The following is a 24,953-nucleotide window of genomic DNA, read 5'->3' on the forward strand; positions in this document are numbered from 1 at the left end:
AAAATTCAAAACCATAGGACAGCAGACGGTGGTGGTGCATGTCTGTAATCTGAGCACTCAGGGAGGCAGAGGCAGGTGCATCTCTGTGAATTCAAGGCCTGCCGGGTCTACAAAGTGAGTCTAGGACTGCCAAGGCTACACAGAGAAACCCTTTCTGGAAAAACCAAAATAAATAAAATAAATAAAAATAAAAAGGAGTCACAGTCTTTTGTAATTTGAGAAGTCTTGGAGGCCACTATATTAAAGGGAAAAAAAAAAAAAAACAATACCAACAGCAAAGTACATATTCTTACGTTAAAACACAGAAGAAAATCAAATAGTCAGAAAGCTTACTTTTTATCACCAGAAGTAGGGAGGCAGAAGGAACACAAGTTGGCAAGATAAACTTTCAGCTGTGTAGGAAAGCCTAGCCATCTAAAATGCCTGTGATAGCTGCCTGCCGTCCAGATGTGGGACTGATTAAATGGCAGTATCTGGGTTTATGTAAAAACCTGACGGATTGCCTTTCTTTCAGTTGTGCTTGGACATGTTTGTTCTTATGTAAAACATACATGAGAACTTATGTCTGCATTCTAAAACAGTAATAAACTGGCTAGGGACACAGCTCAGGGACTCCCAGCACCTTCATAACCTTTTGTAACTCTGGCTCCAGTAGATCCAATGCTCCCTTCTGGCTGCTGCAGACATTGCAAATACATGATTCATAGACATGCATGAAGGCAAAACATCACACACACACACACACACACACACACACACACAAAAAGAGCCTGGATATATGGCTCAGTGGTTAAGAGTACTGGCTGCTCTTCCAGTGGACCCAGGTTCAAATTCTAGCACATTTCTGTAGGTCACAACTGCCTATAACTCCAGTTCAGAGGATCTGACTGACACCCTCACAGACATACATACAGGCTAACTCACCAACGGACGTGAATTAAAAGTAAATAAATAAACCAACAAAATATGAAAAATCCAGGAATGAACATCTTACAACTTTGAGACTTTTTCTCAGGAAAGGAATATAGAGCAGACCAGCCTCTACAAGGAGGGCCAATCCAATCCTGAGTGCTCTGAGTCTCAGCTATGAAGAGCTTGTACCCCAATCTCTGCATCTTTTGTCTGGTCTTTATAATCTTTACTCTGAAAGTAGAATCCATAAAAGGCTTGTGTCAGGCAGCCAGGCTGGCAAAAGCCAACACCAGATGGACATACAATCCATCACCTTGATTAAGCTCTTCTTAAGTTCCGTGTACGTGCTTGATTTAGAAGAAAACTGAAGCTTATGGTTTTTGTGCACTAGTTTACTGCTACTCACCTGGATCACATTCCTATAAGAATGATAGTAGAACAGTTCTACAAATATATCCTACGTAGTTGACATTCAGTAATAGCTCACATTCACAAGTTTCACACTGAAGTCAAACTGGAAGCCCTGATTCTGTTGTTGCTTTTTGTTTTTTGAGACAGGGCTTCTCTGTGTACCCTGGCCGTCTTGGACCAGGCTGGCATCAAACTCAGAGATCCACCTGCCTCTGAATCCCAAGTGCTGCAACTAAAGGTGTATGTCACCATGCCGTGCTGCCCTGATGTTTTGGTCATTTGTAGAAATCAAGATTAATCTTCATTCATTCTTTTTTTCTAAAAGATGGACTGTAACTTCCAAGGGTATGGCAAATCTTCAAATCTTCGTGGCATTTTAACTAAGCTGTATTATGGCATTATTAGTTTTGGTTTTCAAGACAGGGTTTCTCTGTGTAGCCTTTGGATGTCCTGTACTATCTTTGTAGACCAGGACAGCCTTGAACTCAGATCCACCTGGCTGATTATGGCATTAACAGAGCCAAATTATCTACACTGACTGGTGGGTGGGGGGTGCATTTAAAGTTTGATGGCTGCTTACTTCCTGACCAGTCTTTGATTGTTCACTTTGCAATTATACAAATAAATTAAATCCTGTAATCGCTAGCTTTTTATTCCAGCTGTCTTTTCCTCTGTCCATATTTAACCACTTCGAATTCCTTCCCTAGTATGCACATAGCAGCTCGTCCCACCTACTAAAACCAACAAATCCCATTACTTACGGGCCCTTCTAGATAGGATTCTTTCTCCTTTTCTCTTTGTAGGGCTCTTAAAATATTTGCATATTTTTCTATTGAGGAGATCTAGTATGGTTAATGCAATTGTTTTTACTGAGTGGACATTTCTGTTATGAACTTACTACAATTAAATAGAATTTAACTAATATCCTTGAGGTTCAAACATGACTACAAGCATTTCTAAAGATCTCTAGAAATAGAAAATCCTTGGTTAAGATTACTGCACAAAATTTATGGGTTTTTTTGTTGTTGTTGTTGTTTTGTTTTTGTTGCTTTTCAAGTCAAGGTTTCTCTGTGTAACCTCAGCTGTTCTGGATTCGCTTTGTAGACCAGGCTAGCCTCGAACTCTCAGTGATCCACCTGCCTCTGCCTCCTGAGTGCTGGGATTAAAGGTGTGCGCCGCCGCCGCCACCACCCAGCTAATTTATGGGTTTTTATCCTCCTCCAAATTCATTCATTAGAACTTTACCCCCTAGTACCTCAGAAGCAGAATGTGATCTTATCTGAAGAGAGGTTTTTTTTTAAACAAATAAGTTAAAATTAGGTCTTCAGGATGGAGTGTTACTTGGTATTAAGAAAATCTGAACAGAAAACAACAGCAGCCAGGTGGGTTGGTGCAGGCTTTTAATCCCAGCACTGGGAGGGCAGAGGCAGGTGAAAGCTGTGAGTTCTTTCAAGGACAGCCTGTTGTACAGAGGGATTCCAAGACAGCCAAGGCTACACAGTGAAACCTTGTCTGAGAAAACAACAATAGCAAGTGATGTTAGGTGACACCGCACAGCAGATAAAACTAAATTCTGGTGTGACCCTCTGATTTTGGACTAGTATCTTCCTAGCCTCCATAACTGTAGTAATACATTTGTCTTGTGTGAGGCACTGGTTTTGTCATTATGGTGGAGGCTCTCAGAAATGTAATAAGGCAGTTTTGTGAATCATAACAAAATAACTGTGGCAATCTCTCCTCTAAGAGATGGATATCAATATTGAATGCTGGCAACTCTGGTTCTGGAAACTGCATGTCATTGTGTAATCCTGGCTGAGCTGACACTTGCTAGGTGAACCAGGCTGGCCTCAAACTCACTGAGATCTGCCTACCTATATATACTTCCTGGGTGTTGGGATCAAAGGTGTGAACCACCTCATCCCATCCTTTTTGTTTGTTTTTTCCAAGACAGGGTTTCTCTGTGTAGCCCTGGACTCACTTTGTAGACCAGGCTGGCCTTGAACTCACAGAGATCCACTTGCCTCTGCCTCTCAAGTGCTGGGATTAAAGGGGTGTGCCACCGCTGCCTGGCTTCCTCTTCCTATATTTTAAACAATTAAACGCTCTTTCTTTTTTTGAGAAAAGGTACCTCTACACAGTTTTGACTGGCCTCAGAGCTCAACTTTGTCCTGGGTGGGTTTCAAATGCAGAGATCTACCTGTCTCTGGGAGTGCTAGGAGTAAATGCACCACCATATTATCTTTTAAATGCACCATTGACCTTTATTTTTTTTCAGAAATTTACCACATTTCTAGAATTTTATGACTTTTTATTTTGAAACACCTGAAATCTTCATATGGACCAACTTTATTCTATAGCTATACACATTTAACTATTATTATTATAGTTTGATACAATGAGGAAAACAAACAAAAAACTGTTAACACGCAGTACTCACTCATTTGTTGACTACCTCCAACATGATTTATTCCTTAGGATTATCATATCTACCATGAAGCACATCTTTAAAGGTAAAAGCTAGACAGATAGGAGCTGCATAATTAAAAACTAGTTATTTTCTATGAAGTATGCAAAAATACCCCATCACATTCAATAATGCAACACATATTAAAGATTATGCTCTTAAAAAAAAAGATTACTTATTATCTATACTGTGTTCTACTTGCTTGTACATCTACACATCAGATCAGAAGAGGGCACCAGATCTCATTATAGATGGCTGTCTATAAGTCACCATGTGGTTCCTGGGAATTGAACTCAGGACCTTTGGAAGAACAGGCAGGGTTCTTAACCTCTGAGCCATCTCTCCAGCCCCCCCCCCTTTTTTTTTTTGAGAGAGAGGTTTCTCTGTGTGGCCTTGGCTGTCCTGGACTCACTTTGTAGACCACGCTGACCTCGAACCTGCCTACCTCTGCCTCCCTCCCAAGTGCTGGGACTAAAGGGGTGTGCCACCACGCCAAGACTGTGCCTTTTTTTTTTTTTTTAAAGATTTTGTTTCTTTATTACTATGTATACAATGTTCTGCCTGCATGTACACCTACACACCTGGAGAGGACCCCAGATCTCATTATAGATCGTTGTGAGCCACCATGTGGTTACTGGGAATTGAACTCAGAACTTTTGGAAGAACAGTCAGTGCTCTTAACCTCTGAGCCATCTCTCCAGCCCAAAATTATGCTTTTGAATTGACTTCATCATTGTCTTTTCTGTTGGAACTACACTGTGGAATACAAATAAAAGGTCTTAAAATTGTATAATGAAGTATAAAAAAAATAAAAGTATACCTTCTCGAGTTGCCAAGTTGTCTTAGCCAGAGTTCTTCCCTACAAATGATAATGCAAAATGCAGGCAAGATCCATTAGACCACCAGCCTGAGGACAAGTTCTGTCCTGGTTTTCAGCATTACTTTCCTGCCTTGGCATGCGTGAGGATGTGAGTCTTCAGGTTATTTGACTGAACAAACCTCTTGTCGCAGCCGTCAAAGGGACACACAAAGCGCCTCTCACCGGTGTGGATGCGGACATGGGTGCGCAAGTTGAAATCTAGAGAGAAGCGCTTCCCACACCCTTCGAACGTGCACTGGAATGGCTTCTCTCCAGTATGAACCAGAAAATGGCGCTTGAGTTTCGAGCTCTCTGCAAAACCTTTTCCACACTCTGCACACACATGCTCCCTTGGACTGTGAACAAGCATGTGTTTCCTCAGGGCATTTTTATCCCTCAGCGGCTTCCTGCACCCACTGTGAGGACACTCTACCATCGATAAAGCACCAAAATATTCACTGCCCTTTTCCTTCTCACCAGCAAACCCTGCAAGCTGCTTATGACCCGATAAATCAATCGCCGATGCTTTTCCAACAGGAAGCTGCCTGCTGCTTGTGGACTCAAAACAGCCAAGTTCTGAGTTCTCTCCAACTCTCTGCGGAGACAGCTCTCCCTTGGCCTGACTTTTCTCTTGTGTCATCTCCTTTGTTGTGTAGTCCAAAGAACATTCAAGAAGAGAATTTGCTTCAAGAACATGGTGAGAAAGGTTGTGTTCAGCTTCCTCTAGGTTTTCGAAGGATTTAAAAAGCAAATCCTCTTCCAAAACGGGCTGAGAAAACTCACCGCTTATGACGCACTCTATGTAACCGTCAGGGAAGTCATCTTCCTCAGGCTCGGGGCTGGTCTCACTGCACACATCTTCCTCCTCGATGATGTATGTTATGTAAGGAGGTGTCATCTGGGCTTGCATTTCGTCATCTTGTTTTAGGTTCGCTGTACTGAGGGCTCTTCCTTCCGGGTCTTTCTGGTCACTTTTCCTTGCCACTTTCTTCATCTGCTCATCCATGTTGTCTTAGCTGCTTCCTTCCTCAAAGATGAATGTAAATTACTTGCAAGGCAGCACTGATCCAGAGAAGTCACCTCAAGCAAACACCTGCCTTAGATAATAACTTGAAGTTAAAAATATATTCCAGGGCTGGAGCTACTGTGAGAAGATGACTTCAGTAAATGGTTTATGGGTAGTGGGATGGCTCACCACGAAGCTGCCTGCCACTGAGCAGCTTGATCCTGGGATACCCGTAGTAGGAAAGAAGAGACTTTTAGATTGTCCTGACCACCACCGTTGAGCCACACACACAGATGCACGCATGCACTTGCTAAATAAAGTTATGTGAACAATGGTTCACCACTTGATCATCTCATTAGATACCAGAAAAAGCCTTTGGCAAAAATCAAACACTTTTTCATAATTCTTGGAGATTAGGGATACAAAGGATATACCTAAACATAATAAAGGCAATTCACAGCAAGCCTATATAGCTAACATCAAATTAAATGGAGAGAAACTCAAAGCAATTCCACTAAAATCAGGAACAAGACAGGGCTGCACATTCCTTCCGTATCTGTTTGATATAGTACTCAAAGTTCTAACCAAAGCAATAATGAAAAGGAAATCAGGAGGACACAAATTGGAAAGGAAGTATCTTATTTGCAGATGAACTGATAGTATACATAAGCAACCCCCAAAATTTTAGCAGCAAACTCCTATGGTTGATAAGTACTTGTCTGGATACAAGATCAACTTTTTAAAAAAGTAGCCCTCTTAAATACAAATGACAGACATACCTCCAAATCTGGGTAACAGGCAACACCCTTCAAAACAGCCACAAACAATATAATGTATTTTGGTGTAACTCTAACTAAGCAGAGGAAAGACTTCTATGACAAAATTTCAAGTCTTTGAAGAAAGAAATTGAAGAAGATATCAGAAGATGGAAAGATCTCCTGTGGTAATGGACTGGTAGGAATTAACACAGCAAAAACGAGCATCTTACCAAAAGCAATCTACAGATTCAGTGCAATTCCCATCAAAATGCTAACGCAAAAAACACCCAGATGTAAGTGCACACATCTATGGATGCTTTCTTGATTGATAAAGAAGATAGAAATACAAAATGGAAAAAAGGAAACATTGTCAACAATTGGTGGTGGTCTATCTGGGCATCCACATGTGTAAGAATGCAAATATTCATATTTATCTTCACTTCAAGTCCAAGTGGATCAAAGACCTCAACCAACACACACACACATACACGATACAGGGAACCTGATAAAAGAGAAAGGGTTACACAGAGAAACTCTGTCTCAAAAAACCAGAGACAGGGGAGATAGCCTTGAATGCATGTGTATAGGAGAAAGTTCCTAAGCAGAGTTCCAATAGTGCAGGCTCTAATATCAACAATTAATAAATAGGACCTCAGGAAACCGAAACACTTCTGTAAGGCAAAGGAGACCATCAATAGGACAAAGCAGCAGCCTATAGAATGAGAAAAAAAAATAGAATTTTCCCACATCTAATAGAGGGCTAATATCTAAAATATATAAAGAGCTCAAGAAATCAAACAACCAAGCAATCCAATTAAAAAATGGGGTACAGGTTAATCCCAGCACTTGGGAGGAAGAGGCAGGCAGATCGCTGTTCGAGGCCAGCCTGGTCTACATAATGCATTCCAGGACAACCAGGGCTTCAACAGAAGAATCTCAAATGGCTGAGAAACACTTAAACTACTTTGAGATTCCTCCACCTTACACCTGTTAGAATGAGAATGGCATAGATCAGTAACACAAGTGGTAGCTCATGCTGGCAAAGAGACACTGCAACTTGGACAGCCACTACGGAAAATCAATATGGTGGTCTGTCATTGGGCACTGGTGGTGCTAACCTTAATCTCAGCACTTGGGAGGCAGATGCTTTGAGTTCAAGGCCAGCCTAGTCTACAAAGTGAGTCCAGGACCAACCAGGACAGGCAAGGCTATTACACAGAGAAACCTGTCTCGAAAAATCAAAAAATGGGGGGGGGGGGATCAATCTCAAGACCCAGGCATACCATTCTTGGGCATACACTCAAAAGATGCCTATCCTACCACAAGAACACTTGCTCAACTATGTTCATAGTAGCTAGAAACCTGGAAACAACCTAGATATCCCTCAACAGAAGAATGGGGGGGGGGGATGTGGTACACTCACTTGATGGAATATTGCTGCTTTTTTTAAAAGCCTCATTTTTTTTTTTTTAAATGATACCAGGGCTGGAGAGATGGCTCAGATGTTAAGAGCATTTCTGCTGGCTGCTCTTGCAGAGGTCCCAAGTTCAATTCCCAGCAACCATATAGTGGCTTATAGCCATCTCTAATGAGATCTGGTGCCCTCTTCTGGCATGCAGGAAGAATAAATAAATAAACACATCTTAACAAAAAAACAATAATGCCATGCAAATTTCAGGCAAATGGATGGAACTAGAAGGGGAAAGAGAACAGAAGGCATGGGTAAGGAACAGGAGGGGGATCAGGTCAGGAAGGACGAGGGAGAGGTACTGGTCAAGACGACTGAAGTTGGGGGACTTTTGGGGGATGATGTAGAAACCTAGTGCAGTGGGAACTCCCTGGAATCTACCAGGGTGACGCTAGCAAGAACTCCTAGTAATGGGGGACAGGGAGCCTGAACTGGCCATCTTCTGTAAGCAGACAAGTCTTCTCGTGGAGGGACTAGGACACAAACTAGCCACAAAACTTTAGACTTACAAGCTGGGTGATGGTGGCTCAGTATCTGTGGGACTGAGCCAATTAATGACTGCTAGTCTAAATTGAGGCCCACACAAGAGGAGTTCATGCCTGGTTCCTGGTGGCCAGGAGCCAGGTAGACGCCCCAGAGATCTAGGGTAGAAGCAAACATGCACACACACAAGTGTCAATGAAATGATTCCTAATGATATTCTGCTATACTCACAGACCTGTACTGAGTATATTCATCAGAAAAGCTTCGCCCAGCAGCTTACGGGAGGGAACAGGTGCACAGACCCACAGCAGAGCGTGGGGAAGTCACTCAGAACAAGGGAAGAATCTTAAGAGCCAGAGGGTTTGAGGACACCAAGAGAACATTGCTACAGAATCAGCTATGCAGGGATCACCCATGGGGCTCAGAGACTGAGGCAGCAATCAGAGCCCATATGGGTCTGCGCCTGGCCCTCTGCATACATGTCATGGTTGCTTAACTTGGGATTTCTGTGGGACTCCTAACAGTGGGAGTGGTGTGTGTGTGTGTGCGTGTGCGTGTGCGTGCGCACACGTAGGGTTATCTGACTATTCTATCTGTTGAGATCCTTTCCTCCTAGTTTTGCCTCTTCCAGCCTTGATATGTGAGAGTTGTTATGGCACATTCAGTTGCTATCCCTGAGAGGCCTGCTGTTTTCTGAAGGGAAAGGAGGAGCAGTGAATCTGGAGGAAATGGGGGAGGGGGGGTTGGAGGGCCTGGGAGGAGTGGGGGGAAAAGAAACTGCAGCAAGGTTGCTTTGTATGAGAAAAGAATAAAAAGGAAAACAACTGGTTTACAATTCAAGCTGCAAACATAGTAACTACTAGCCAGGCATAAGTGGTGCATTAATCCTAGCACTTGGGAGGCAGAGGCAGGCGGATCGCTATGAGTTTGAGGCTAGCCTGGTCTATAAGTTGAGTCTCGGATAGCCAACGCTGCACGGAGAAACCCTGTCTTGAAAAACCAATAAATAAATAAAATAAGCAGTGCATACCAAATACTATTAGGTTGCAAAGAATGGTGTGATAGCCTAACAATAGCACTTGCAGAAAGCATAAGGTTGATGTTTAAACAGAGGACTAAGGCAAACCTACTCTTTTGTCAAGGGCAGTTGATGGCAAAACTTGGGAGGTAATGCAGTGAGCTGGTCCTGCTTCCTTTCACATGCAGGACCTGTGGAAGGGAAACAAATGATACCCGTGAGGTGCACGGTACAGTCCACAGCTCACGTTAATGCTGTGCATGCATGTGCGTGGGTACTGCTTTGTTTCTTTTTACCCACTCTTTGCTGGATTCTGCTTTTATTGGGATAGGAACAGCAGCTGCTATATTATTATTGTTGTTGTTTAGGGAAGGAAATATCCTGTGCAAGCTCCCTGTGTCTGTCTAAACTATTCTCCCTTGCTGAAGTGGGAAGCAATTACAGTGAGTAAAATGTATTTGGGACTGAGGATGTTGTTGCAATAAAACAGGGAGTGGCAAGGTTTCTTTCCTGGACTGTAGTCTCTGGCCCATTATTCTACAACATTCTCTGGGATCCAAAAAGTAAACACAAAATCTATGGCATCCTCGTGTTCTGAAAATTTAAGGCAAAATAAATGCACAGGTAATCTGGCTCTCTATTTTCCAGTCATTAAAAAATAAAAAATACTCCCAGCATGTGGATCTTTGTGAGTTCAAGGCCAGCTTGGTCTACAAAGCTGAGTCCAGGACAGCCAAGGCTACACTGAGAGACCCTGTCTTGAAAAATGAAAAAACAAAACAAACAATAAAACACTACCACCACTAGGAAAACCAAGCCTAAAAAGTAAGACCATTTAAAGTTGCAACATAAATATGTTACTACTATGCTTCTAGCTGCCTTTTGCTTAGTGTTCAACTTGTGTGCCTGATAAAAGATAACTATTGTTCTCATGTCATGCTGTAGGAACAGAAATTAAATGTTCTTTAAATAAGGGCAAATGTGAAAGCTGTGGGATGAGAATTAACAGCTTAAAACTACTTTGAAATTGCCATGTTAGGTTAAAAAATGCATCTCAACAGAGCCACACCATTCGCTTTTGGCAAAAAGATAAATACATCAAACAGAAACAAAGCACATTTCAAGTGCCAGGGCAAGAGTTTAAGTTTTCTCAAAATTATCTATGAATAAACACATTACAAAGGCTGGGTATATAGCTTAGTGGTTCAGTGTAGTTCTTGTTAACATGTCCAGAGCTTAGGCTGGATTCCCCCTCCACGGTGGGGGACAGGGAAGGACAGGATGGGACAGGAAAAGGCAACACCCCCATCCCCACCTGTTCTTTAAACTGATGACATGCTTCATCAAGGCTGTATCCAAGAATATTTAACAAGCAAAATCTTAGGCCATGGTCGAGTCTAGGATGATATCCAGAGTCATTCTCTCTCCATAAACCCATCTAAAATAACTATACCTTGATTTGATTCTCTTTTCTCTCCAAGCTCATCTCTTGCTTTCTATTTCTTCTAGTTCTCCCTTGATTAGAAAATTAGTTTACCAGGCCAGGTGGTAGTGGCTCATACCAGCATTCAGGGAGGTAGAGGCGGGCCCATCTCTGTGAGTTCAAGGCCAGCCTGGTCTACAAAGTGAGTCCATGACAGTCAAGGCTACACAGAGAAACCATGTCTCGGAAAAAAAAAAGTTTCTAAGGCCTCCCTGGGTAACTGACATCCTGTTTGGCAGAAAGAGACATATATGTGGATAACTGACATCCTCGCTGACAAATTGAGACAAGAATGCTGGGAAAGTCACCCTGCCACAGTTGAGTAACCCAACCAATGGAACAGTATAACATTACCACAAATACATGTTCCTAAGGACAGATGTTAAAAACACTAACATTCAGCCGGGTGTGGTGGCACACACCTTTAATCACTGCACTTGGGAGGCAGAGGCAGGCAGATTGCTGTGAGTTCGAGACCAGGTTGGCCTATGAAGAGAGTCCAGGATAGCCAGGGCTACACAGAGAAACACTGTCTCAAAAAACAAAAACAAACAAACAAAAAACCCCACATAAACAAACAAACAACCTCCCCCCCCCCCCAAAAGCAAGGCATTAACATTCTGGCTCAGGGTCAGGGCTCACCTCCTGAGTCTGCTCCATGGCCTTGATCAGGTCAGCAGACAATACATCATCTGCGTAAACACTTACAAGATGAAACGTGAAGGTGAAGTTAGCCCCTTAATCTATGCTGTTGTCCCTGACTGGTCAGTTTTTGCTGCCTATTCAAATACAGACCTTGGTTTGCTGTACTCTTCTAACTGCTTGGGTTGTTTGGACTTTTGGTGTCCAACACAGGGACGAGGTTAACAACATTCCCAAGCACAGGATGGTGAGGGGTAGCGGCATTTCTAAATTTCCAACTAGAGGTCACACTGATCCTGTTGAGGCTGTCCTCTGAACACTCTTAACCAGTCACTCTCTGGTATGAATTTTGGCCACAAGGCCTCATGCCCACAGTTCTCAGCGATGAGTTCTAGGTTGCAGAAATCTAAGAAATAATCAAAAACACCCAAAAAGGAAAATACCTAAGTAACAGCAAGATAGCTCAGTGGGGAAAGTGGCTTACTGCCAACCCTGAGGACCCCATCAGTGACACAGGTCAATAGACTCTGACTTCCACTTACATACACATATGTACTCACCCATGAGAGAGACAGAAAGACAGACAGACACACATGATAAAATAAAAACAAAGACCGTTCAGAAATATAAACTGAAAGATGTTCCTCTGTAGGTTCTAGGGGTCCTGGAGTGGTTAGTGTCCATTTAGTGTCCAAAGTGCTGACCACATGCCCGTTCTTGGGACTTGCAACTGTCCCTAGAATAAAGCATCCCACCGGCTATGCTCTTCTCTATCACCAATAGACCACCAGCTGCTTTCTGTTACACACCCTGCCCCCCCCCCCACTCTTCAGATCTGTGTTTAAACAGTCCTTCAGAGCTTCCCTCCATTCTTAGGTGCCTGTAGATTCCATGCTAGATGTTTCCTGGCTTACGGCACACATAGGAACACAGATCTTCGTGCTGTCTGTAAATGAGTGTAGTCTTACCTCCTGGCTGTAGTGCACTCTTGCTGTGAGAGCAAAAGCCTCGGTCTTCTTTGCCCCGTGTTGCAGCTTAGTCCATTTCTCTAGCAAAATGAGTTTATGAATATGTGTTAGTTATAGTTTTGGTGAGACCTGACTCAGAAATTTGTTTACAAATGAACTTACCAGCACTACACAGAGAAACTGTCTGGGAGGAGAGAAAACACTTTTTTTTTTTTTTTTTTGGTTTTTTGAGACAGGGTTTCTCTGTGTCTCTGTGGAGCCTTGGCTGTCCTGGACTCGCTTTGTAGACCAGGCTGGCCTCGAACTCACAGCGATCCGCCTGCCTCTGCCTCCGGAGTGCTGGGATTAAAGGCGTGCACCACCACGCCCGGCTGAGAGAGAACACTTACTACGGATTTATTCAGAACTTTAAGACACTTAATGAAAAAAATGTCAAGAGTTACTTGTAAACGCTATTTAGGTAGAATATTTCTCTTTTTTTCCCTGCCTCTCCCCACCTCTCATTTTCTTTTTGGCTTTTTCAAGACAGGGTTCCTCTGTGTATGCCTGGCTTTCCTGGACTTGCTTTGTGGCCTCAAAGGCACGGAGATCTGCCTGCCTCTTCCTCCCGAGTGCTGGTATTAAAGGTGTGCGCCACCAACGCCCAGGCACTCCAATAACTTCTAATTAGTCAAAATACTCATCCAAAATGCTTACCGATCAACAGAGATAAGGACAAAATTTAATGGCATGGTATAAAACTAATGTTTCATTCCTCAAACAGGAATAGAAATACTTCGATCATATGACAATGTTCAGGTGCTCAAGCATACAAAGTGAAAAAAAACCCAAAGTCCACAGTTACCACAGAGCCATGCTTTCATCATGTATGGTACAGAGATACTAAACAGAGAAAAATACTCAAGAAAATATTGGAGTAGGAGAGACGGCATACGGCAGGACGCCATCTTTGTAAGGGCCATCTCGGACCCCACCCTACCCTCCAGTGATTTAAAAAAAGTGCTAGCTCCCTGGGAGAAAGGTAAGATTAGATTCCTCCAAATGCTCGGCTTCAAGCAGTGTTTACTCACTGTAAAAGGGGATTCGACTCAAGATGTCGAGAAATAAAGTAATCCAGGATAAACGTTCAAGTACGGAAGGAAGCCATATTTAACACAGGAGGAAGCCATATTTACCACAGAAGCCGTCTTTTTTCCCCTCCTTCGGTTTTTCGAGGAAGGGTTTCTGTGTAGCCCTTGCTGTGCTGGACTCGCTTCGTAGATTAGGCTGGTCTCCGACTCACACAGACCCGCCTGCCTCTTCCTCCTGTGTGCTGGGATTAAAAGCATGCACCGCCACCACCGCCACCGCCGCCACCGCCGCCACCACCAGGCGTAAAGCTGTAATTATCGTAAATGCCGAGCAGGAATGTGGGCAGAGTCCAGGCGCAGAGGATGATGGGAATTCTACGGAAAGTCGTTTGCGTTGTACTTCAACACCAAAGGAAACCACTACCCGGAAGCAAAGGTGCAGCAAGCTCTGAGTTAAGTTAAAAAGATTATACTGGTTGGCGTGGTAGCGCATGCGCCTTTAAGCTGCTCGGAGGTGTAGGCAGAGGCAGGGAGGATCTCTGAATTTGAAGCCAGGCTGGTCTACAAAGAGAGTCCAGACAGCCAAGACAAGAGAAACTATGTATAGAAAAACCAAAAAGGGGGAAAAATTATTCTGGTTCTACTATTAGGAGACAAGAGAAGAGAACTCAGGCAAGTTTACAACCAAGAGATCGGAGGTTGAAATGCACAGGGGTGGGAAAACAGGAAAAAAAACGTTCTTTCCAGCTTCCTGCTGGATTGGAAAATAGGGAGAGGAACTTGGAAATGTAAAGAAAACAACAACAATAGTAATTTTTTAAAAAGCTGTCCTATTTTCTTTTCCTGGAATAATCTGGTGAAATTTGAAGAGGTACGTGGAGAGAAAAGGTAGGTGCCCTGTTGCCTCAATAACTTAAATATTTTATTGCAGGGCGTGGTGGCGTACGCCTTTAATCCCCGCACTCAGGAGGCAGAGGCAGGCGATCACTCTGAGTTCAAGGCCAGCCTGGTCTACAAAGCAAATCCAGGACAGGCAAGGCTACACAGAGAAATCATGTCTCGAAAAACCAGATCAAACCAAAACAAAACACTTAAATATTTTATTATAAAATAGATCTACCCAAAGATTCCCATGAAATAAAGCACATGAAAATATACAAAATTTAAAACGCAACTTTAAGGAGCTTCCAATCAGAATTCCCAGAATGGTGTGTATTTACTTTGTCCGAGGTAGCTGGTTTTCAAACCCTTCCCTCTTCCCTTTCCTCAAATCAGGGGAAAAAAAGAAAAAAAAAAAGACAAAATTCAACCGTTTCATGATGCAAGACTTACCTGCGATGCTGCCCGATATTTCCTACTTCGCTTCCTTCTTGAAAGTGGAAATCTAGGCGGCCTGGAGATCGGCTCCTCGACCACTCCCTTTCTAGCTGGAAGCTTTCTGTCTTGGCCACACCTATCCAGTAACTAACTCCAAGCACTGTAAATGGGATTTCTGAGGGAGAAGCGCTCCAGGTGGAAGTGGGCGGGGCTGAGGGCGGGGCCACTGCCCTAGGAGTAGACCAGCTATAGCAGGCCGCGTGTCCCAGAGCTAGGGCGCGGTCAGCATGGGAGGGCAGGGCAGAGGCTGCTCCAGCATCTTCAGAATCCTGATCACCTGGCCCTAAGACCAGAGTAAATTCTCAGTACCTACCTGTCTATGAACTCATGCCACGCGCGTAACCGAATTTACGCTTTTATTACCCGATGAAAAAAAATTCAAGGGGAGGATACAATTTCTACCTCCAGAAACACACTACTTCACCCTGGATCTGAGGCTTCCCAGGCCCCACCACACTTAAGCTACTTTAGGAGCCTTAACTTTTTCAGCCCTTAATGTGACTGTTGGAATCCTGCAAAGCAACACAACTCACTTTGAGAGTGTGGGTCAATCAGCGTTCACCACTGCCTATGGTCTACTGAGATTTAATGGTTCGTGTAAGTACATCGGCACCATTAAAACAAAAACCAAATCAATATTTAAGATCCTCTTACATTTAACCTGAAGCTTTTCTGTAATTTACTTATCAGGGAGGAGTCAGTCATTTATTGCTTTGTCTTTTGTTTTTTTGTTTGTTTGTTTTAAAATAAAATTTAATGATGAGATTGAAAAAGAACATTTTAGACTGGTGAAAAAGTTAAACTATCAGTCTATTTATGAAGGCTTTTCCACTAAGTGTCTCTCATTCATCTGAATGGAAGTAGAATAAATCTTCCTTGCTTCCTTCCTTCTCCAGGAGCAGATCCTTTGAAGTAAATTTGTGGTTGAGGGGATAATAAGGAATTGCTTTCCTTTTGGTTTCGATGGCACTTCATTGTGGCTTTTTAAAAAATCTATAGGCGTCCGGCACGGTGGTGGTACACGCCTTTAATCCCAGCACTTGAGAGGCAGAGGCAGGCGGATCGCTGTGAGTTCAAGGCCAGCCTCGTCTACAAAGTGATTCCAGGACAGCCAAGGCTACACAGAGAGACCCTGTCTCAAAACAAAAACAAGCAAACAAACAAAATGCATAGGCAAATTCTCCACAAGCTCTCTGACTACATGTTACATTGACGTGTGTGTGTGTGTGTGTGTGTGTGTGTGTGTGTGTGTGTGAGAGAGAGAGAGAGAGAGAGACAGAGAGAGAGAGAGAGACAGAGAGAGAGAGGTGGGGGGGGAGGAGGAAGGGATGTTAATAGTGATAGTTAAAGCTAGGCTTGGCGTGATGGTGCACGCCTTTAATTCCAACACTCAGGAGGCAGAGGCAGGTGGATCTCTGTGAGTTCAAGGCCAGCCTGGTCTACAAAGTGAGTCCAGGACAGCTGAGGCTACACAGAGAAACCCTGTCCAGGGCTGGGTGGAGGGAGTTAAAGCCAGCCTAGGTTACAGAGAAAGCCTTTCTTTGACCCAGCTATTCAAACAAGAGCCACACCCTTTGTTATCAGAGTGGCAACCTCAACCTCTGCTGGCACAGAACAAACTAGATTAATGTGTAACCCCTTCCCTTAGCAGGATTTTGTCTGCCTGCTAGTTTGTATCAGGGTGCAGCAGAGTCAAGGCACTCAGAGATAGCAATGGAGGACTGTCCGCCACTCCAGTTCGTACCCCACCTCACACGTCCATCAGCTGGAGTCCCATTACAATTTTGCTTTCTTTCCAATTCCCTTCAAAGGAACACTAAACGAACCCACTCATCTGCTGTTATATGAACTTTGCAGACAGGAAACTTCGCTTTTCCAAAACAGAGGTAGGTAAGCAGTTAAACCACTAAAGGAAGCCGGGTGTGGTGGCACATGCCTTTAATCCCAGCACTCAGGAGGCAGGCAGATCACTGTGAGTTTGAGGCCAGCCTGTTCTACACAGAGAAAACCCTGACTTGAAAAAAAAAAACAACATTCTGACAATTTATGTTTGCTACTAGACAATATTTACATTCGGGGTTTAAAAAGAAAAACTCTATAGACATTACTCATGCTACATAGATTTTTAGTGTTTCTCCTACATGTGCCCTTGTCCAGGCCCTGGGTATAAGGTTCCTGGAATTCACTGGCTAAATATGCAGGACCAGAATTAGGATTAGAGTAGCAACTTGGTAGCCTTGAGCAAACTGAAAGGCTTCAAGAAATATTCAACAGTCATTATAACAATATCTAACACATTTTTTAAATGAGAGAATTGAAATTGAAGTACAAAAATTTCTAATGAAACATCCAAATTGTACATGAAAATATAGTCAGAGGATACGAGCCGGTCACCATGGCAATGAAGTGTGGAAATGTACCTACAAGGTTAGCGGGGTGAACAGAGCTCTTTCTTGCTTTGAGAGGCCAAAATAGAAGAGTCCAGAAGTTTTAGGGAGTTTCCTAGGAGCTGTTGGCAACGGAAGGATGAGGGAATTGAGACACCAGGATGTCCCGGATGGTAGACTGAAAACTGTAGTTACACGTGAGTGAGGAAGAAATAAGGAGTGTGGATAGGGAAGGGAGGTTCAGGCTCGGAGTACCATCAGGATGCTCTGAGCACCATCCCCCGTGGTCATGGGAAGAGGATATAAAAGAAAACATGCAACAACTGGGTAAGGTGGCATGTCTTCAGTTCTTGCACATGAGAGGTAGAAGCAGAAAGAACACAAGATCAATGTTCAGTTTCATCATCCTATATAAGGAGTTTGAGATCTTGCCTCCAAAAAAGTGAAAGCACAAATTTAAAAAAAAGAAAAATAATATAGGGAAGGCAGTGAGAGAGGAGAATGAATAACAACAAAATATAATGACATGTGTATGGAAATGATACAATGAAATATCGCTGTATACTAATTTAGAAAGGAAAATATATGTCATCTATAAATGCTGATTAACTTTATAATTGCAAAATATTGCTTTATTGTCAGGAGTGTTGGCACATGCCTTTAATCCCAGCACTCAGGAGGCAGAGGCAGGTGGGTCTCTGTGAGTTTGAGGTCAGCGTAGTTTACAAAGAGAGTTCCAGGACAACCAGGCCTATTACAGAGAGAAACCCTGTCTCTAAAAACTAAAAACCAAAACCCAAACAACAACAAGAAAAATATTGCTTTCTTGTTAAAGCATAGTTTACCTCCAATGATTTTACTGTTTTAGATAAGATTAATTGAATGCAGTGGATGGCAATTAATCGATCAAATATATAAAACCCTTTTATTAGTATTCTCATTAAAATTGCTTCTGTGACTAACCAAAACTTCAAGTCTAGAAACTTCCTGTCCAATTAGAAATGAGTTGTGGTGGCCTTATGTATCACTTTACATTAAATTAGAATATTTTACAAGCCTCTTTGTATTTTTCTTTTAAAATCTGTTGTATTAGTTGGTGTTATTTATGATACTTTTCCCCAAAGCTGTTTGATCCTGATGGCATCCTTATGAATCCTTATTACTGTTTTATGGTTGAGAAAATAGAAAATCATTAATGATAAATGCTTATTCAAAACCACAGAAATATTAAGGGGATGGGGGAAGATTTTTGATCCCAACTCTTGCTCTCCTGACTCAAACTTTAAATATAAAGTTAATTTTTTCAAGTTCAGCCAACTGTTTAAAAAGCTCGCTAGATGTAGCTTCAATTTCCATGAAGGAGAGAGAGAGCGTTCCATCAGCTAATAATTTAGGTTTCCACTGGGAATTTGATATCTTAAAGCATATTTTCTAAGAGTGTAGTGAGGAACATTTATCTCTTGCATTCACTCTCCCCTTCACCCTTGTTAAAAAAAATCTAAATAGAAAATGTTTGGTACTTCATGCTGAGACAAATGAAACTTCTCATTACATTGTCATATCTTTTCAAAAAAATGTAATGCTCTTTAGACAAAAGCTATAAACATAAGCATTATTATATCTCATTTTCTCCTGGAGAATTCAGCAATGGCCTAAGTACAGGGAGTAAAGGGTTTTTTTGTTGTTGTTGCTGTTTTTTTGTTTTTGTTTTTGTTTTTTGAGACAGGGTCTCTCTGGGTAGCCTCGGCTGTTCTGGACTCTAGTATACGAGGCTGGCCTCGAACTCACTGCAATCCGCCTGCCTCTGCCTCCCGAGTGCTGGGATTAAAGGCGAGCGCCGGGATTAAAGGCGAGCGCCATCCCGCCCGGCTCATGCAACAGTTCTTAAGAACTCATAACGTGTCTGAAGGTTTGTGCCCTTCCAGGGCTTAAGGATTGAAATCTAAACCTCGGGATCTGTGCAGGTGGCGCTGTTGTCAAAGAGCTCTTCCTGCTCTTCCAGAGGACCAGAGTTTGGTTCTCAGCAGCCTCTTCCGGGTCCTAGGGATTCAACATCTTCTTCTGGTCCCCGTGCGCACCCAAACATAAGTGGCACACACTCACACAGACAAATATACACACATCCACATAAATAAAAATAATAAAAGCAAATGAGGGGGGGAGATGTATTATGGCTTTGTGAACGTGATAACTGAGACCTCTGGCCTCTTCTTTCATGAATGTAGCCGCCCCTCCCCCCTTATTGTTTATTTTGAGTTTTTTGTTTGTTTTTCGAGACATGGTTTCTCTGTGTATCCTTGGCTGTCCTAGACTCACTTTGTAGACTAGGTTGCCCTTGAACTCACAGCGATCCACCTGCCTCTGCCTCCCGAACGCTAGGATTAAAGGCATGTGCCACCACGCCTGGCCTTGTTTGGGTTTTTGGAGACGGAGTTTCTCTGTGTAGCCCTAGCTGTGCTGTTCTGGAACTCACTGACCTCAACGCCCAGTTGGCCTCGAACTCTGCCTCCCGAGTGCTGGAATTAAAGGTGTGCACTACCACCACCAGGCTCTGAACAGTACCCTTTAAAAGAGATGTTGGAGGCTGGGCATGGTGGCTCATGGCTTTAATCCCAGCACTCGGGAGGCAGAGGCTGGTGGATCGCTGTGAGTTCGAGGCCAGCCTGGTCTACAAAGTGAGTCCAGGACAGCCAAGGTTACACAGAAGAGACCCTGTCTCGAAAAACCAAAACCAAAAAAAAAAAAAAAAAAAAAAAAGAGAGAGAGAGATGTTGGAAAATTGTGCAGTGGCAGTGCTTGATTTTGTGGTACACACCTCACACCTTTAATCCCAGCACTCAAGAGACAGAAGCAGGAGGATTTTTTTGTGAGTTCAAGGCCAACCTGGTTTACAGGGCTAATTCCAGGTAAACGCTGCCTTCAAAAACCAAACCAAACCAACCAAACCACACCAAACCAAAATACAAAAATAGACACTTACGGTCAGGGTGGTGACACACACAAGATGGCAGAAGGGGTGTGGTTTTACAAGGTAATTAGCTCCTAAGAGCTCTGATTTTATGAATGTGAACAGTACTCTTTAAAAAAAAAATGCTTGAGGCCAGGGTGGTAGCACAAAATTTGAGGCCAACCTGGTTTACTAAGTGAATTCCAGGTCATGGGGCAGGGGGCTTGGGGTTAGAGGTGAGGTTGGGTGGAGAGGTGGCACATGGTGAAGCCTTGTCTCAGGGAAAAGGAGGAGAGGTGCTTGAGAGAACCCATTTGTCCCTGTCATTCAAGGACACATAAAATGCGTCACCTGTAAGGAATGGGCCTTCAGTAATTTGAGTCTGAGGTTGCCTTGATCTGAGGCATCTTAGCCTTCGGAAGTACAAACTAATTTCTGGTGCTTATAAATGATGTACAGCCAGGAGATGTACAGCACAGGCCTTTAATCTCAGCACTCCAGAGGCAGAGGCAGGTGGATCACTGAGAGTTCGAGGCCAGCCTGGTCATCTGGTCATTGAAGCAAGTCCAGTCCAGCCAAGGCTACACAGAGAGACCCTGTCTCAAAAAACCAAAAAAAAAAAAAAAAAAAAAAAAAAAGATATACTCTGTTTTTGGATAGTAGCCTATGAAGACATAGACAACTGTTCAAGTCACCTCCTTTCCCTAACACTCCTTGCTGCTCTGCTGAAGAGCCCACTAAAACTGGCCTCACTTGGGGGGTTTTCCTGACCAACTCTGACTTATATCAATTCTCAAGTTTCCTCCTCAGAGTTTTGAAATCAAGCTCAAATAAAATGGTCTTTCACTTTTTAATTTTTTTTATGATATGCTATTGGATTTGTGCATGGATTAAACAGCTATTATTGGCAGTTTCCATACACACTTTAACCTGGCCCCGTTAAGTTTAATGTATTCCACAGCCAACTTCCATTTGCTGCAAGAATTCCACAATGGCATAATGCTACTAAGCAAACTCTAAACTTCCTTGGATCAGTGCAGTTTTTCCATGAACGCCCACTCTTCTGTTCCAGGATGCCATTTTGTATTCAGGACCAAGTTAAAATGCAGACATTCAGTCTCACTGCCAGCAAACCTCAGTTCAAGTTCAGAAAACATAATTTATGTCTTGGAATCTATCTTCTTCTGTCACTCCGGTAACCCTCAGCCCCACCCACAATACTCTCGTTGAGAGTGCATAGGAAACCTTTTGGAAGCTCAATGCTGTGTCTACCATCACTGAGCCATTTGGATTATGTTTAAAACATAAAACATTTTTTTAAGGCCAAGACATGCCTGTAATCCTAGCATTCAGGAGGCAGGGGCAGGCTGATCTCTGTGAATTCAATGCCATCCTGGTCTACCAAGCGAGTTCAGGACAGCCAAGGCTACACAGAGAGACTCTGTCTCGAAAAGATCTCAATCTATCGTCTATTTTTTCTTTCCTTTTTTTTTTTTCCCAGACAGAGTTTCTGTGTAGCCCTGGCTGTTCTGGAACTTACTCTGTAGACTAGGCTGGCCTTCAACTCAGAGATCTGCCTGCCTGGGCCTCCCAAGTGCTGGGATTAAAAGTATGCACCACCAGCACCTGGCTCAGTCATTTCAAATTGAGGAGGAAGCAATTGATGGGCAGGAGGAGTTTGAAAATGTGGCTCTAAGAACTGTGTGTTATGTGTATGGTTGGAAATGGAGCAAAATGTCTAAAAGTGTCGTGGATGGTTAAACAGGCTTGTTTATAATCTACTCTGTATTTGGAAATAGTGCAGCTCACTTCTCCTATCTCCCCATTACCCTATTCCTGAGGAAGTAAAGCAGCAAAATTGGAACGCACTGTATTATTTTTAAATGCCAACCAGCATTTATATCTACATTTAAGATCTTGTTTGCTTTGCTTGTTTGTCTCACTAAAACCAATACAATACTAGGAGGTAGAGACAAGAGGGTCAGGCATTCAATGCTAGCATCTGCTATATAGCAAGTTCAAAACCAGCCTGGGCTACATGAGACTCTGTCTCACTAAGCTAACTAAAATTTCAACCCAGCTTTCTCCTGGAGCTGGTCACCTCTCTTCACCTCGCTGGAGGGATCTGCTCTGAGGGATACTAAGACTACCCAGACTCCATAGCTTGTGGCAAAGGATTCTATAAGTATTTTTTTTCTTCCGTGTAGCCTTGGCTGTCCTGGACTCACTTTGTAGACAAGGCTGGCCTCGAACTCACAGAGATCCACCTGTCTCTGCCTCCCGAGTGCTGGGATTAAAGGCATGTGCCACCACCGCCCCGTGTCATAACTCTTTTCTAAGGACTCCAGAAGAGTACATTTCCGGCCCAAACTGAGGGTTGAGGAATGAGTCTTAGCTATGCTTGGCTGGGCTAGAATCACTTCTGACCTCTAAGGCTGTGGTGATCCTCTTGCCTTCCTTCCAAGAGGTTCACTCAGACGCCAAAAGTTTTTTTTATGAGACTGTAGAATGTAATTTTCGAAATCCAAGAGTAAATAGCTCGAGCACTGGACCCAGGCTCTGTTCATCATGTTTACATGCGCAGTGTTCCTAATGTCCAGTTCCTGTTGGATAAACCTGCCTGCCATGCTGCAAAGATTCCTGTATGATCTGTCTATAGGCCTTAGGTCTTGTTTTCCCTATTTATTCGCCCTGCCTGCAGCCTTCACAGTTCAATCTCCAGACACTGGGCTACCTTTTTTTTTTTAAATTGATATGATTTACTTCCTTATTGTATGTTCAGAAAATCAAACAAGCATATTTTGCTTTTAAAGGTACTGAATAGCTTAGACTTTCTCAAACAAAAAATTCTCTGAACAGAGCCGGGGTGTGGCAGTGCACACCTTTAATCCCAGCACACTGGGAGGCAGAGGCAGGCGGATCTCAGTGAGTTCAGGGCCAGCCTGGTCTACAAAGCAAGTGCAGAATTGCTAAGGCTACACAGAAAAAACAAAACCAAAACCAAACCAAACCAAAACCACAACAACAAAATCTCAAACTAAAACAAAACAAAAACCAATCAAACCCAAAACAAACCAAAAAAACAGACAAAACAAAACAAAACCCAGGATAACTATGTTTTCGCTATAAAAGTGACTGAGTTAGTTTCCTTTCTTTTTTCTTTTCTTTTCTTTTTTTTTTTTTTTAAGATTTATTTATTTATTATATGTACAGATTTCGTTATAGATGGTTGTGAGCCACCATGTGGTTGCTGGAATTGAACTCATGACCTTTGGAAGAGCAGTCAGTGCTCTTAACCTCTGAGCCATCTCTCCAGCCCTCTTTTTTTTTTTTAAAGATTTATTTATTTATTTATTATGTATACAAAGTTCTGCCTGCATATGTGCCTGCCTGCCAGAAGAGGGCACCAGATCTCATTATTATAGATGGTTAGGAGCCACCATGTGGTTGTTGGGAATTGAACTCAGGACATCTGGAAGAGCCCATTGAAGTCAGTTTCTAACTCAGCATTCTTATATATCTATATGTATATCTATATCTATATATCTATATTACCTATATCTATATTATCTACATGTCAATCTGGCTATCTATCTATCTATCTATCTATCTATCTATCTATCTAACACTATCTGTCTCCTATCTACCCACCTACCATCTATCTGTCTGTCTGTGTTCCTGCCTGCCTGTTTTGTCAGTCTGTCTGTCTACCTACCTACCTACCTGTCTAATCTATCTCTACATATCTAAAACATGTCTCACTGTGCAGCTCAGGCTGGCTCCATATGTAGCCCTCCTGTCTCACCTTCCAGAGTGTAGGCTTCGCAGCCATGCTGCCGCCACATCCAGCCGACCACTTATTTGGTTAAAGCTCAATTAGATATTCAATTAGACATTCTCTTTTTGCCTCCCTGACAGTTTTGAATGAATTAAAAAAGTATAACAAACGTTCCTCTAGTGTATAAAGTCTTCCACAGTTTTTTTCCTATGATTGTTACAAATATCTATAAAATTTTATTGGCGAGGGGGAGGAGGCATGCTATAATACGTCTGTGGAGGTCAGAGGACAGCTTGTGAGAGTCAGTTTTCTTCTTTCACCAAGTGTTTCTAGAGATTGAGCTCAGGTCATCAGGCTCAGTAGCAAGTGCCTTTGTCACCACCTCTTCCCTCCCTCCCAATCACCAACACCCCCACCCCCACCCCAGCCACCTTTCCTACCCTTGTTTATTTATATTTTTGACATGGTCATGCTTTGTATTTCAGGCTGTTTTCAACTCACCATCCAAGTGTTTGCCAGTGCCCTAGGCTTTAGTGATTCTAAATCCACATGGGTTGTTCTTCCATAGACGACTCTGACACGCTTACCTCACTATTCGTTCTTAGGTCATAGTCAGAATATGTCACTACCTAAAACTGTTTCCTCTTATTCTCAATTTAAAATGTCTACTTTTGTGTCTTCCTCTCCCTTTCTCTCTCCTTCTCTCCCTCTTTCCCTGCCCCACCCCCAAGACCTTATCTAGCCCAGACAAGCCTTTAACTCACTCTGTAACCGTGGCTGGCCTTGAACTCCCGATCCGCCTAACACCACATCTCAAGTGCTGGTATTATGAGCCAGGCGTGGTGGCGCACACCTTTAATCCCAGCTCTCCAGAGACAGAGGCAGGCAGATTGTTATGAGTTCAAGGCCAACCTGGTCTACA

General features: G+C 43.0%; 1 protein-coding gene and 1 long non-coding RNA gene across 11 annotated transcripts; both read right to left on the minus strand.

Moving 5' to 3' along the window:
• Positions 1 to 206: 206 nt before the first annotated feature.
• On the minus strand, positions 207 to 4,196 carry LOC311585313. The gene is made up of 2 exons (XR_014775190.1): positions 1,819 to 4,196; positions 207 to 1,529 (listed from the first exon to the last, which is right to left on the minus strand). It is a non-coding gene; the product is annotated as an uncharacterized lncRNA (long non-coding RNA).
• Positions 4,197 to 4,292: 96 nt separating this feature from the next.
• Positions 4,293 to 15,024, minus strand: ZFP42 (ZFP42 zinc finger protein). Of its 10 annotated transcripts, none has more exons than XM_084758134.1 (5): positions 14,875 to 15,024; positions 13,648 to 13,917; positions 12,473 to 12,552; positions 9,492 to 9,570; positions 4,293 to 5,743 (listed from the first exon to the last, which is right to left on the minus strand). In XM_084758134.1, exon 5 carries the CDS (start codon positions 5,650 to 5,652, stop codon positions 4,726 to 4,728), a length of 927 nt encoding a protein of 308 aa, XP_084614260.1. In that variant the 5' UTR covers positions 5,653 to 5,743; positions 9,492 to 9,570; positions 12,473 to 12,552; positions 13,648 to 13,917; positions 14,875 to 15,024; the 3' UTR covers positions 4,293 to 4,725. The 10 variants fall into 10 exon arrangements, with proteins under 10 accessions (XP_084614260.1, XP_084614259.1, XP_084614261.1 ...); XM_084758133.1 differs by lacking the exon at positions 14,875 to 15,024 and having other exon boundaries at positions 4,293 to 5,330; positions 5,430 to 5,743; positions 13,648 to 14,254; XM_084758135.1 differs by lacking the exon at positions 13,648 to 13,917.
• Positions 15,025 to 24,953: the final 9,929 nt, after the last annotated feature.

This window comes from Acomys minous (genome assembly GCF_964271855.1).
Source record: "Acomys minous genome assembly, chromosome: 15".
In the NCBI taxonomy this organism is placed as follows: Eukaryota; Metazoa; Chordata; class Mammalia; order Rodentia; family Muridae; genus Acomys; species Acomys minous.

Excerpts from the sequence above, each read along its gene's own strand:
- ZFP42 (XM_084758135.1), bottom strand. The coding sequence starts at position 5,652 with ATGGATGAGCAGATGAAGAAAGTGGCAAGGAAAAGTGACCAGAAAGAC.